The sequence below is a fragment of the Balaenoptera borealis genome, assembly GCF_965194805.1.
Source record: "Balaenoptera borealis genome assembly, chromosome: 11".
Classification (NCBI taxonomy): Eukaryota; Metazoa; Chordata; class Mammalia; order Artiodactyla; family Balaenopteridae; genus Balaenoptera; species Balaenoptera borealis.
Genome location: NC_138868.1, coordinates 1,015,329 through 1,027,743, shown reverse-complemented (window position 1 = coordinate 1,027,743; position 12,415 = coordinate 1,015,329). Strand labels below are relative to the sequence as shown.

The window sequence follows — 12,415 nt, the reverse complement described above, 5'->3', positions numbered from 1 at the left end:
GCGGCTCCTGGACGCACTCCTCGGACAGCAGGTCCTGCAGCAGCTTGTTGCGGTCCCGGAAGCAGCCCAGCGAGTGCATGCTGTCCAGCACGTCGGGGTCGATGTCCTCCAGGCTGGGCAGCGAGCGGAGCTGCACCTTGCGGGGGACGGGCTGCTCCGGCTCGGGCTCGTTCTTGCCTCCTCTGTGGGTGACAGGGCGCCGCCGCCACTCACTCACCTCTGGCCCAGCCCCAGGCTCCTCCGCCCCCTCCCCTTCCTGGGGCCCCGAGTCCTGCTGCTCTGCCTGCGCCCGGCCCCTGCGCGCCTCCCGCGTCCTGCCTGCGCCCGGCCCCTGCGCGCCTCCCGCGTCCTGCACGCACCCGGCCCCTGCGCGCCTCCCGCGTCCTGCACGCGCCCGGCCCCTGTGCGCCTCCTGCGTCCTGCATGTGCCCAGCGCAGGCCGGCCCAGGGGCCCCGAGAGCTAGCCGGGTGGCCCGACGCTGGAGGCAAGCCTGCGCTGGGCCCCCTGCCCCCCCCCCGCCCCCCCCCCGCCTTCCCTAGCAGGCCCTCCAGGCCACAGCGGCAGGCAAAGCAGGCGATGAGGGGAGGAAAAGCTACTTACATATACCAAATGTGTTTCTGAATGTGCTCTAGCTACAAGGAAAGAGAGACAGGGAGTTAGTACGAGGAAGGAGCAGAGGCCACGTTAGGAGGCCAGCGGGAGCGGGAGCAGGGAGGTGGGGGCCTGAGTGTGGAGAGAGCAGGAGAATGGGGGAGGGGGGAGGAGGGGGGGAGGGGACAGGTACGGAGCCACAGGGAGGACCCAGAGGGGGAGGGAGAGCCTGGAGGAGGGGGAGGCGTTGCGGGAGGATGGAAAGTGGGGAGAGCACGGGGGGCTCCAGGCTAGCACCCCTGACCCTGCCTATCTCAAGTGGAAGAGAAAACGCCACCCTAGAGACAGCAGAGAGCTGGGGAGAGTGCGGGCTGCAGGCAGGGGCCGAGGGAGCGGTTTGGGGGGTGGGAAGCAGGAGCCCCTGGGGCTCAGGGCGGGAGGCCTGAGGGAGGACAGCAGCAGTGAAGCAGCCAGGGCTCAGCCCACCTGTGCGGGAGGGGCTGGGTGCAGGTGGGAGCGGGAGGCTCGGGGCTACCCCGCTCTCCACCCTGACTTGGGGGGCTTGCTTGGGGAGGGCGGCCTCTTGGGCAGTCCTGCTGCCCCTGCCCGGGGGACCTGACATCCTGGCACGAACCGAGCCCAGAGGAGGCCAGAGACGGCTGGCTGGGGCTTCTTTCAGAAGCGGGGGCTTCCCTCAGACCCTGGCCACCCCCTGGCCACTGGAGTCGGTCATGAGGAACTCTTCTCGCGTACAGGGCAGGCCCCGGACGGCCGGAGAGACTCCGCGCTCCTGGACCGCACTCGCGCGCGGACGGCCCTGGGCGCGCGCACCCACCACCTGCGCGCGTTCACGCCGGGCACGCGCCCATGCCTGTGCCCTCGCGCGCCCGCGGCCTCCGCCCCGCGCCCGTGCGCCCAGGTACGAGCTCTGGGGGAGGAGGGACGCACCGTGAGGCGCCGCGTGGCGTCCACCTCGATCATGCCGCGCAGCAGGCTCTGGCAGTCGGGCGGGATGAAGTGCGGCATGTGGAACACGCCCCGCTTCACCTTCTCCAGCAGCTGCCGCAGGTTGTCGTCGTCGAAGGGCAGCGCCCCCTGCCGGCGGGACAGGGTCACCGCGGGGGCGGACCGACGAGGGGGCGGGATGGGGATGGGGATGGGGATGGGGCGGGGGCGGGGCCGGGGGCGGGGGCAGCCTCACCACAAGCAGGGCGAACAGAATCACGCCGCAGCTCCACACGTCTGCCTTGCGGCCATCGTACTTCTCTCCCTGCGGACAGCACTGGGGTTGGTGCGGGCGCAGGGCCGGGGTCTTTGCGGGGACCGAGGGGCCCAGGGGAAGCGTCTGGGAGGAGCTGGCCCCGTGGGCGGCGCCAAGGACAGGCGGCCAGGCCCCGGCCTGGGGGTCCGCGATCTCCGGGGCAGGGAGGCCCCCTAGGCGGGACAGGGACCAGGGTGGGGGCGCGTGGTGGGGTGGCTACTTACCCGGATGACCTCCGGGCAGGCATAGTGGGGGGACCTGAGGGCAAAGGCAGCAGTCAGGGCAGGAGACTCAGGACCCACCGTGCACCCAGCCGTCCCGCCCCCTGGACTTCTGGACTGCCCCCAGGACCGCAGTAGGTGGAGGCGGAGGGAGGGGTCCTCCCCGCTCCCCCCCCCCCCACCGCAAACTCTGCCTGGGGCGGATGCCCCACTGTGGGATCCTCAGGCCCACCAGGAGGCCCCAGGGCTTTGGTGCCGATTCCCTCACAACCTAATCCCCCCTGCATGCTCCTGGGGGAGGCCCAGGCCTGGGACCCAGGGGCCCACTCTGCTCCAGGCTGTCTGCCCACCTGCCCTGCCCAAGGAGATGGTCACCAGAGGCTGGACTGTGAGGCATGTCCAGGGTTCCAGCCCCGGCACCCCCATGAGAGTGCACGGAGCAGGAAGCTGGCATGCCAGCCTCACTCCCAAGCAGGGCAGGGAGCTCCCAGGGCAAGACCGGCCTTTCTGAGCCTGGCCACAGAGCCGAGGGATGTAATGGGCCAGGCGGGTCGCCTGCAGCCCCTCACTGAACTGCATTGGGGAGACAGTGCCAGGAGCAGAGCCGGGGCCCTGCCTCCAGCCCAGGCTGTGGGGTGCTGGGGGGCCCCGGGGCTGCGGGGCCACCTGGCTGGGCAGCCGCGGGGCCAGGCTGTGGGCGGGGCAGCAGCCCCTGGCCACTGTTCCTGGCCTATGGAGAACCGGCAGCCGGTCCCGGGCACAGCTCACCCGCAGCTAGTCTCCAGCAGGCTGTCGCCAACCTGCAGCGACGCCATGCCGAAGTCTGCGACCCTGATGTTATTCTTCTCGTCCAGCAGAAGGTTTTCTGGTTTCAGATCCCGGTGGCTGGGAAGGAAGGCGGGACTGAGGCTGACAGGGGTGGGAGCTGCCGCCCCTCCCGAAACCCTGCCCTCACAACATGAGGCCAATGGCAGCGCTGCCTGGTGATGTCACCAGCAGCCAATCGGAAGTCTCCTACGGGGCAGCCGGCTGCAGGGTGGCAGGATGGAGGGACAGGGACTCCGCCAGCAACGGGCAAGCTCTGCTTTGCTCCCTGGGGTCCCGTTCCCCTTCGCTGCTTCCCCCACCACACCTGCTCTCGGCCGAGGCCAACCTGGGGCCCCCAGACCGAGGGTGCCCTGACCCCAGGACCCCTGAAAAAACCAAGGAGACTTGGGTGGGCACCTGGCAGAAAGCTTTCTGATGCCCCTGGGCTGGGGGGCCAGTAGAAGATATACTGCCTGATCCAGGGGGAACGGGGGTAGTGCAAGAGTTGGGGGAGGCACACCTGCAGGGACGGGGGCTACCTGGTGGGGGACAGGGCACCTGGAGGGGCGGGGGACGCACCATATGGAGTGACTGTGGCAGAAGTCTAGCGCAGAGATGATCTGCCGGAAGAACTTTCTAGCCTCTTTGGGGGTCAGCCTCCCCTTCTTGACAAGGTAGTCGAAGAGCTCCCCACCAGACACGTGTTCTAGCACCAGGTATCTGCGGGGGACGGGCGGGCGTCGGGTGGGCGCACCCAGCCAGGGCACCGCTGGCCAGAGGCGGTGGACCACCACCCCATCCCGGCGCCATCCTCCACCACGTCCCAGCACTGGGCACCCTCAGCGGGTGGGGTCCCCGCCCACCTCCAGGGAAGCAGGTCCAGAGGAGCAGGGCCACACTGGGCCCCAAGGCGAGAGGGGCACTGCAGTTGCTGACCGTCTTGCGAGCCTGAGGCTTGGCCCTTCCAGGCCCCCCCTGGCCACCCCAGGCTGGGCTCCCAGAGGAGGGGGGACACATCGGACACTCAGGCCCTCAAGAAGCCCCGGCCAGCAGGGCAGACCTCAAAAAGGCATGGGTGGGGGACAGGGCACAGCTGGTCTCGGAAAATAGGGGGGCGGGGGTGGGACGAGGGTCTGGGTGGGTGTGGCCAGAAGGCAGGTGGTGAATGCCCCCAGCTTGGGTCAACACAGCTGCGGTGATGCCGAAGGGTGGGGGTGAGCTACTGGAGGGGTGGGCTTCCCATGGCGCCCCGGGTTCCATGGGGACCCCACGCCCCTCTGCAGTGAGAAGTGGGCTGTGTCCAGGCTGAGCCTCCCTGGGGTGGAACCTGAGGGGCTGGTTTCTAGGGTGGGGTGGGGGGTGGTCCAAGACACGTGGACACGGATGCCTGCGGGCCTCAGGGGAGCTGGGCCTGGAGGGCTGAGCACAGGCCCCGAGGAGCCCCGGGTGGGAGCCAGGGAGGGGTGGTCCTGGTGGGCTGCGGTGGCTTGGGGAGGGGAGGTGGGTGACAGGGGACGTGCGGGACCAGGGCTGGCAAGGATGAGGGTGTGGGCCTTTGGGGGCTGTATCAGGAGCTGGTCTTGCAGGAATGGAGGGGCTGGAGCAGGGGGAGGGGGGGCAGCCTGTCTGCAGAGAGGAGGGATTGGGGGGAGGAAACGGCTGGAGACACAGGGTGGGGAGACTGGGTGGGGTTCGAGCAGAGGCGGGGCCAGTCCCAGGGGACCTGCCCTGCTCCTGAGCGGGAGGCCACAGCACAGGCCCAGCGGTGCCCCAGCCTCGGTGGCGGAGGTCCCCTGCCTGCTCCCCTGCCTCCAGGCTCCCTGGGCCGCCTTGGGACCCCCGGGAGGGCGCTGGGCCCAGCAGCACCAAGGCCGGCCACCGGCCACCATGCTCCCAGCATCCTGTTCCTGTCACCCCGCCTCTGCTCGGCTGCGCCCCCGCCTGGCCTGCTGTCCGGGCCCCTCCCTGCTTCCTGCCCCTCCTGGGGGCCTCCTGGGGGCCTCTCCCCCTGCCTGGCACCCCCACAAGTATCTGAACAGGAGGCGGCGGTGCGACCGGTCTCCTGTGTGCAGAGGTGGGCAAGGCCTGCCCAGCACCCGCCCGTACCCCAAACTCATGGGGTGTCATCAAGACGGTGCCAGGTGGGTCCCCACGTGGGCCTGTGCCCCTCACGGTGGTCCCGATGGCGGCTTCAGCTCACCAGTGTCGGGGGCCCAGGACCACCACCTGCCTCCCACCCACGATCCCATGGTAACCAGTGCTTTGCTCTTCTCAGGGCCCCCATGGGGGGCGGCTCTTGCCATCCCATCTGCAGTTAAACACTCAGAGTTGGGCATTCGTGCAGCACGGGGTCCCCGGCTGGCACAGGAGGAGAGGGAGGCCCGAGAGCGGACGCTGCTTGTTGGAGGGGCTGGGGCTGAACCCAGGCCCCCTGCTCCCCCAGGGCCACTTCCTGCCCCCACCTCCCCTGCCCGAGACAGCGCTGCAGGGGCTAAGGCCAGCCTGCATCAGGGGCCCATCAAGGCCCAGCTCGAGGCCTTAAGGGCCCCTGGGGCAGTGGGCCTGCGGGGACTGTGCCAGGCCAGCCCCCTGCACACATCCCCTCGCTCAGCCGCGCGTCCCGAGGAACGCTCTGGCAGAACCCCTCCCTGAGGGACGCGGCCCAGCAGCCAGGCCTCTCCTATGGCCACACACGGGGCAGCGGCAGAGCTGACTCCCCCGAGGGGACCCTGTGAGCGGCCGCCCACGCCTCCGGGGGAGCTCGCTGAGGCCACACAGCGGGGGACGTGGGGGGCTGCCCATGTGGGGAGACGTCCACCAGCCTCAGTTGCCTCGGTGGTGACAGGAAGTCAGCCACGCTCAGCATCCCGACGGCGGGCTGGGTGAGGGGCCTGGCGTGGCGACAGTGCGGTCGGCCGGCCTGGGGTCCCCACCCACACAAGGGAGAACACGGGGGCTCCAAGGGGCTTGGCAAGGGATCCGTGGGAGCCCCCGGCAGAGCGGCGGGGTCCTGAGGCTCACTGGGGCCGGGAGAAAGGGCCTGAGTTGCTCCTGCCCCTCGAAGGTCCCATCCTCAAGCCAGTGGCTCTGCAAGTCCCCGCTGACCAGCCCTGGACCTGGTCAAGGAGCAGTGACCACCACGGCCTGTCCTTCAGACCCCCTCCAGGGACGGCCCCTTCTGCCCCCCAGCTCTCTGGACCCAGCAATACCTACAAATATTTTTTGTTTTCATAGACGTCATGCAGCTTGAGGACGTGGGGGTGCTCGATCAGCTTCAGGATGGCGATCTCCCGCTCCACCTGCGGGCAAGGGGGCGCCGTCACGGCAGGCCGGGCTCATGCCCCAACCCGTGCGCCGCCCACCCGCCCGTCCAGGCTGTGGGGTCACAGAGCCCCCGGGATGCTGGGCTCCTGGGGGCAGCACTGGGCCCTGGGGCAGGTCCAGCCTCGCACCGGCATCTCCACCCCGTGGGCCGCCTCCCTGCCCCTCCCCCAGCTGCGCTCCGGCCCTGCCAGGCCTCTGGGGGGTGGCCCGGTTACACCCCCAGGTCCACTTCCACTGAGATAGCTCCTGTCTTCCCACTCAGATATGTCGTGGCCTCTTGACCTTAGCGCCCCAAACTGACACGTAAGACCCTGCCCCCAAGCCGGGCGCTGGCCAAGGCAGGATGGGAATCTGCCAACCCCCCACCAACACTGCCCCCACCCCATCCAAACGACTGCCGCCTCCCCTTAAAACCAGCCCGTGGGGGCTTCCCTGGTGGCACAGTGGTTGAGAATCTGCCTGCCAATGCAGGGGACACGGGTTCGAGCCCTGGTCTGGGAAGATCCCACATGCCGCGGAGCAACTGGGCCCGTGAGCCACAATTACTGAGCCTGTGCGTCTGGAGCCTGTGCTCCGCAACAAGAGAGGCCGCGACAGTGAGAGGCCCGTGCACCGCGATGAAGAGTGGCCCCCGCTCGCCGCAACTAGAGAAAGCCCTCGCACAGAAACAAAGACCCAACACAGCCAAAAATAAAAAAATTAATTAAAAAAAAAAAAAAAAAAAAAACAGCCCATGGCGCATCCCCCAGGGTTCCCCAGCTGGGCCCACCCGGTCCCCCCCTGCCCCCACCGGCCAGAGGTGTCCTCACTGTGTCACTGGCCGGCACCCACCACGGCCCTCCTGCTTTCCTGCCCCCGTGTGCCTGGAGGGCCAGGCCTGCTCGCCCTCCGCCCCTCACCCCCGCCCGCTGAGTTGACAGCCGTTTAGACAGATGAGCCCAGACAGATGGGGAACAGGGCCTGGGCGGCCCCCTCCCCGCTGAGTGTCTGGTCCCACCCAGAGTCCTCCAGTCACGTGGGGTCTGCTTCAGTCCCTAAGGGGACCGGACTCCACCAGAGCTGGGGTAGCGGGGGCTGAGATGGGGGGAGCGGGGAGGAGGAGGGGCTGCGAGGCCTCCTGGGACCTGGCACTTACTCTTCTCCCTCAGAGACAGGGTCTCCTCCTGATTCTAATGGGGGAAACTGAGGCCAGCCAGCCCTCTCAACAGATGGGACAGCAGGACCCAGCAGGAACCCCCCTTCCCAGGCTGGCTCCACCCCGCCCACTGGGCACTCCCCACCTGCCCCCGTCCGCCCCCCATGCTCACCTTCATCAGTACAGACTCGCTGAGCTTCTCGCGGTTGACGATCTTGACAGCCACCTTCTGGCACGTGACACAGTGAATCCCCAGCTTCACGAGGCCTGGGGGCGAGGGGAGCCCTCAGACCCCGTCCGGCCACCGCCCAGGCCTGACCAGCAGGGCCCCTCCCGCACCCAACCCCGGCCCCTCACTCAGCGCCGGGATCCTGTGCCCCTGCCCCCACAGCGTGTCTTGGGCCAACCCCAGGCCAACGTCTGCCCTCCCACGCTCCCTGGTCGGTGGCCAGAGGCTGTCCCCAGTGTGGTCACTCTGCCCCACGCTACATGCTGGCCCTCTGCCCCTCCAGCCTGGGCCTCGGGCCCTCACTCCCCGGCCAGCGACACCTGGAGTCCCTCCCCCAGACCTCAGCCAGAGCTCGGCCCCTCGGCAGGGGAGCCAGGGTGCCCTCAGGTCCCACAGGCCCCTCCCCCGCCCATCACCCTCCTCTTGGCCTTCGGACCCCTGGACAAGGTGCCCCCGACACCTGTGTCCAGCTCCCTGCTCTCCCCAGGACACCGGCACAGGCCCAAGGCCCCTCCCCCGGCAGCTGTGGCCCCGCGGCCCGCCTCCCTGCATCTCCCGCGGGACAGGACACTCCGCCGATTCACCTCTGCTGTCATCACCACGCTGCAGGGAGCCGCGGTCCTGGTCACTGCCCCCTGGCCTCCTGCCCTCCTGCCCTCCGCTGGACCCTCTGTGGCCTCAGACCGAGACGCCCTGCACTCTCCCCTCCCAAGCCTGGGCCCGACCTGGACGTTCCCCGCGGTGGCCTGTGTTCCCCGATGGGCACGGAGGTGACCACCATGGTCCGGGCGGCCTCCGGCATTCGGGCGCCTGGACGCAGCGCAGGACGGCACTGCAGCCTGCCCACGACCTCTGCTGGGTTTTGAGGGATGTGGGGCGCTGGACGCCTCTCAGTTTCATTCACACTTTGCCGACTCTGTTGCTGCTGCTTTAGTTACGACCTTGACACAGTCTCACGGTTCCGACCACTCGGCTTTGCACTTGCCCCTTTTTACGCTGCTGAGGGGTGGCTCTTACCAATTTGCAAAGCCCTTTGCTTTTTATGGGAAATGAATTCTTTGCCATATGCATGGAAAACACGTTCCCGCAAAGGGCGCGTCTCTTCATCAGGCCTTCGGGGTCACGAGCAGTCACACCTTCCCAGCAGTGTCGCGTCCTCCTCCTTCCTGTTCCCCGTGGGCAGTGGGCTTGCCGGCCGCTGGGAGGTGACCTGTGCCCCCCAGACGCAGCAGCAGCGGCAGGCGGGGCTGGACGAGGGCCGGGGGACCAGGCCCGGTGGAACCCCCGAGCCCTGAGCCTGGGGGCCCAAAGCTCCTCGGCTCAGGGAAGGACAGAGGTCCCGCAGGGGGGCCCGCTGAGCCCCGGCTCCCACCCGGGAAGGGCTGCGGGCTCCTGGGCGCTCTCACCAGCTGCCTTTGATCCGGAGCCCGAGCCCTGTGATTCCAGGTCAGGAGCCGAGCACAGAGAATGGGCCCCGGGAAGCAGGAGGAGCGTCACGGGCATCTGTAATTCAGAGCCGTGGCCCAGGGCCTCCAGGACGGCCTCCAGGATGGCCTCCAGCATGGGAACCGGGCCTGGCACCGAGCCCTCCACCCCGGCACCAGGCAGGTCTGGGCGCAGACGCAGAAACCCAGCAGGAGCACGCCTGAGTGAGAAGCAGGCTTCTGCCCGGCGAGTCTCCCAGACAAGGTGCACAGGCCTCGAGGAGCCGCAGCGACGGCGGCCTGGCCGCTCCCCGGGGGCACAAGTCCCTCCAAGTCCCTAATGCCCAGGACAGATGGCCCAGAAACGTGCCACAGATGAGCCTCACACCTGTGCACACACACCCCTACACGTGTGTCCTCAGGAGGCAGGGGTCACGGGCACGTGGGGAATAAAGGGAAGTGAGCTTCAACTCAAAAGGGAGCTGGACAGGGATGCAGGCGACCCTCCGGAAGTGGAAAACCAAGTGGCCGCTGCCACCACCCCCATCACTGACCACCACAGCAGCCAGTCTGCTGACAGAGCGTTGGGGCCGTGTGACATTGGGGACCGTTACCACCCTCACTTCACAGATGAGAAACTCCATCACCAGCTGGTGCACAGAAAGGCCAGGAGGACAAAGGACCCAGTGGACAAGGTGCCCTGGATGAGCCCCATGCCATCAGGGCGTGAGCCTGCCACACCCTCAGAGCTGCTAGCGGACCTGCGGGCTGGGCCCCCGGCCAGGACACGTGGCTGGGGTGCAGGGGGCTGCCCTGGGCCGCGTCCTAGAACTCTGGTGGCTATCTCCCTGCCTTCACCTTCCTCCACTTGCTGCCTCTTTCCCCGAAAGTCCTCTGCCCACAGACTCCTACACACCCCTCAAAGCCCTGCATGGAGGTGCCCCTCCTGGGTGAAGCTTCCAGGCCGCCCTGGCCGTGCTGGTCTCCTGCAGCCCCGGGGTCCTCTGGGGTGGGAGGTTTGGGTTCCAAGCAGTCCTGCCACTTCCCTGGAGGCAGGGAGCAGAGTGCACCCTCAGGAGGGCCTGCTAGGGAAGCCCAAGACCGCCCTAATTACCCTGCCCTCCAACAGCTCAGGCTCATTTTCCAAGTGTGATTTCACCTCTAATTATTGCCTTTGCAGCAAATACGGCGCACGTCAAGAGAAGGAGAGTACAGAGCGTCACAGGTAATTGCGGGAGGAACAGAGGCAATCCCGCCCGGCGGGTGCTTGAGGGTGCTGCGCCGCCTGGGCCCTGCTGCAGGAAGGGGCTCCGCAAGGGCGTCCTGAGGACCCCAGGCCCACCCACGAGCGCCCCACCACACCCCAGGCTCAGGCACAAGGACGCGTGTGCACGAACATGGGCCCCCACCTCCCGGGGCTCCTGAGCACGGCTGGGAGAGTCAAGGGGATCCAGGAACCGCTAACTGAGAGCAGACCCCGCCCCAGGGCGCCCAAGTGTGCGGGACCTCCCCGCACCTGGGCCAAGGGCGCGGGTCAGCAGGACGGCCCTCTCGAGCACCCCGGCCCCTCCACTCATCTACTGGGGCTCGAGGGCCAAGAGGCGGCCACGGTGCTGGGGGCAGGGAGCTCTCCAGGCCTGGCTCAGCCCCTCTGCAGCCCCCGCTGGCCCCCGGTTAGCTGTCAAACCCAGGGCACCAGTCTGGTCGGAGGAAGGAGGCCAGGGCCCCGGGCGGCCTGGGAGCGGTGGAGAGCGGGAAGGTGCAGCCCTCGGGGCTCTCAGACCTGCACAGGTCCAGCATGCGAGGTGGCTGGACGGGCCTGTGGGGTCAGAGGTCAGGCAGGGGTGGTCCTGAGCAGCTGCCTCACCCTCCGGCTCTCTGGGCATCCTCGGCCTCCCTTTTCTTCTTGGTCAGGTACCTTCAGGGAAAAACTCTGCTGGAGGGCCCTGCACCCAGGGGGCTGCCAGCTCATAGGAGTGAACAGAGCATGAGGGACCACCACCCTGTGGGGAGCCCCGAGAGGGGGGCCCAGACTCCACTGTCCAGAAACTGCCATTGGGGCTGGACAGGGGTCCGGGCCAGGTGACAGTGCTGCATCGAGGGGGGGGGACAGGGAAGGGGACCCTCTGCACCCCAGGCTCAGCCCTGTAGCCCAGCAGGGCAGTCAACACTGGGGGTGTCAGCGGGGCTGCCTGAGGACTCCCCTCCCTACAGACACAGTGGGGTCACTCCCTACCCTCTAACTGCATGCCAACCTCCAGCGCTGCTTCCACCCCCAAGTAATGAGCCTCTGTGGGTGCCCCAGGCCCACCTGGGAGGGGGAGGCCCTGGTCTGGTGCGGGCGGCATCAGGCTCTCCTCTCGACCTCTCAGGGTGGTCTGGCCAAGGCCTGCTGCCCCATCCCTGTTGCCCCCAGTCCTGCAGCCCCAGCCCTGCAGCCCCTGTGGGCAGACAGTGTGGCTCCCAGGGGCCTGCCCCTCCGCCCTTCGTCCTGAGCTCAGAGCCGCCCCAGGCCCTTGGCTGTCCGTCTTCTCTCCAGGTGCCAGGCCACTACACGGCCTCCCTCAGGGCATGCTTGGAGCACCTCCCGGAGGGCCCTGCCCCCCCCCACCGGGGCCCCTCGCTCCTCTGCCTGTGGCCGTCAGGTCCTGAGACCCCAGCTGGCCCCACCCCACCCCTTGGGGGCCCAGTGAGCATCCTGCACCCAGGGCTTTCCTGGCCACCCCCGAGTGGCGGCTGCAGGGGGGTCAGGACCAGAGGGAGGTCCCACTCCTGTCAGTGACATTCCTCTGTCAGTTTCCATCTCTGATTACCAACCCCCCACCCACCCAGCCCACGCGCTGTCCACCTCATCTGAGCCCCCGGATGGCGATAGGGGCACCGTGGCTCAGCCTGTCAGCCCCCCGCCACATGGCACTGTGACCACCCTTCCGGAGGGGCGGCGTCTCGTGGGCAGGAGCCTCCCTCCCAGGATTGGGGTGCCTTTCCTACACCTACGGCCCTTGAAGATGGCCTGTGGGTTCCCGTCACCCAGGGCCTTCCCAGCACCCTCTTTAATAGGCCGGGAGGGAGATTCTCAGGGCCTGGGGGCCACGCTCAGCCGGTGCCTGTGGCAGGAGAGCTTCGCGACCTTCTCCCCTGGGGCGGACCTGTGTCCCACCCACCACGTGACAACACAGGAGTGTGACCTCGAGCCTCCCCTGGCTTGGGCTCCACGCTGCCAGCCAGCGCTCGCCGGGCATGTCCTCTGCACATCCACCACGTGCCGGCCTGGGAGTCCTCTGCACAAGGGAACCAGGGCACGAGAGGGGTGTGCGCACGCTAGCGCACACACACGCACGTGGGTCCCGTGCGTGGTTGCCCCCGCCCGCGCCGCCACACTGCCGACTGGCCGTGTGACCTCGGTGACACAAATCCCACGG

The 12,415-nt window shown here is 68.3% G+C and overlaps 1 protein-coding gene across 17 annotated transcripts in view; it reads right to left on the bottom strand.

The window, feature by feature from the left end:
• BRSK2 (BR serine/threonine kinase 2) overlaps positions 1 to 12,415 on the bottom strand; it is a 63,992-nt gene that overhangs the window by 15,464 nt on the left and 36,113 nt on the right. For 14 of the 17 annotated variants that reach the window (XR_014231496.1, XR_014231497.1, XR_014231498.1 and 11 more), the window contains exons 2-10: positions 7,513 to 7,607; positions 6,095 to 6,180; positions 3,461 to 3,601; positions 2,843 to 2,959; positions 2,078 to 2,111; positions 1,794 to 1,862; positions 1,541 to 1,687; positions 602 to 633; positions 18 to 182 (exon numbers count right to left, since the gene is read on the bottom strand). Coding sequence is in view for 13 of the 17 variants with exons in the window: in XM_082341771.1 (XP_082197897.1) it covers positions 18 to 182; positions 602 to 633; positions 1,541 to 1,687; positions 1,794 to 1,862; positions 2,078 to 2,111; positions 2,843 to 2,959; positions 3,461 to 3,601; positions 6,095 to 6,180; positions 7,513 to 7,607 (886 nt within the window). In the remaining 4 variants the exon portion in view is untranslated. Of the gene's footprint in view, positions 1 to 17; positions 183 to 601; positions 634 to 1,540; positions 1,688 to 1,793; positions 1,863 to 2,077; positions 2,112 to 2,842; positions 2,960 to 3,460; positions 3,602 to 6,090; positions 6,181 to 7,512; positions 7,608 to 12,415 lie in introns of those variants that run through there. The other 3 variants (XM_082341774.1, XM_082341783.1, XM_082341775.1) reach the window with 3 other exon arrangements.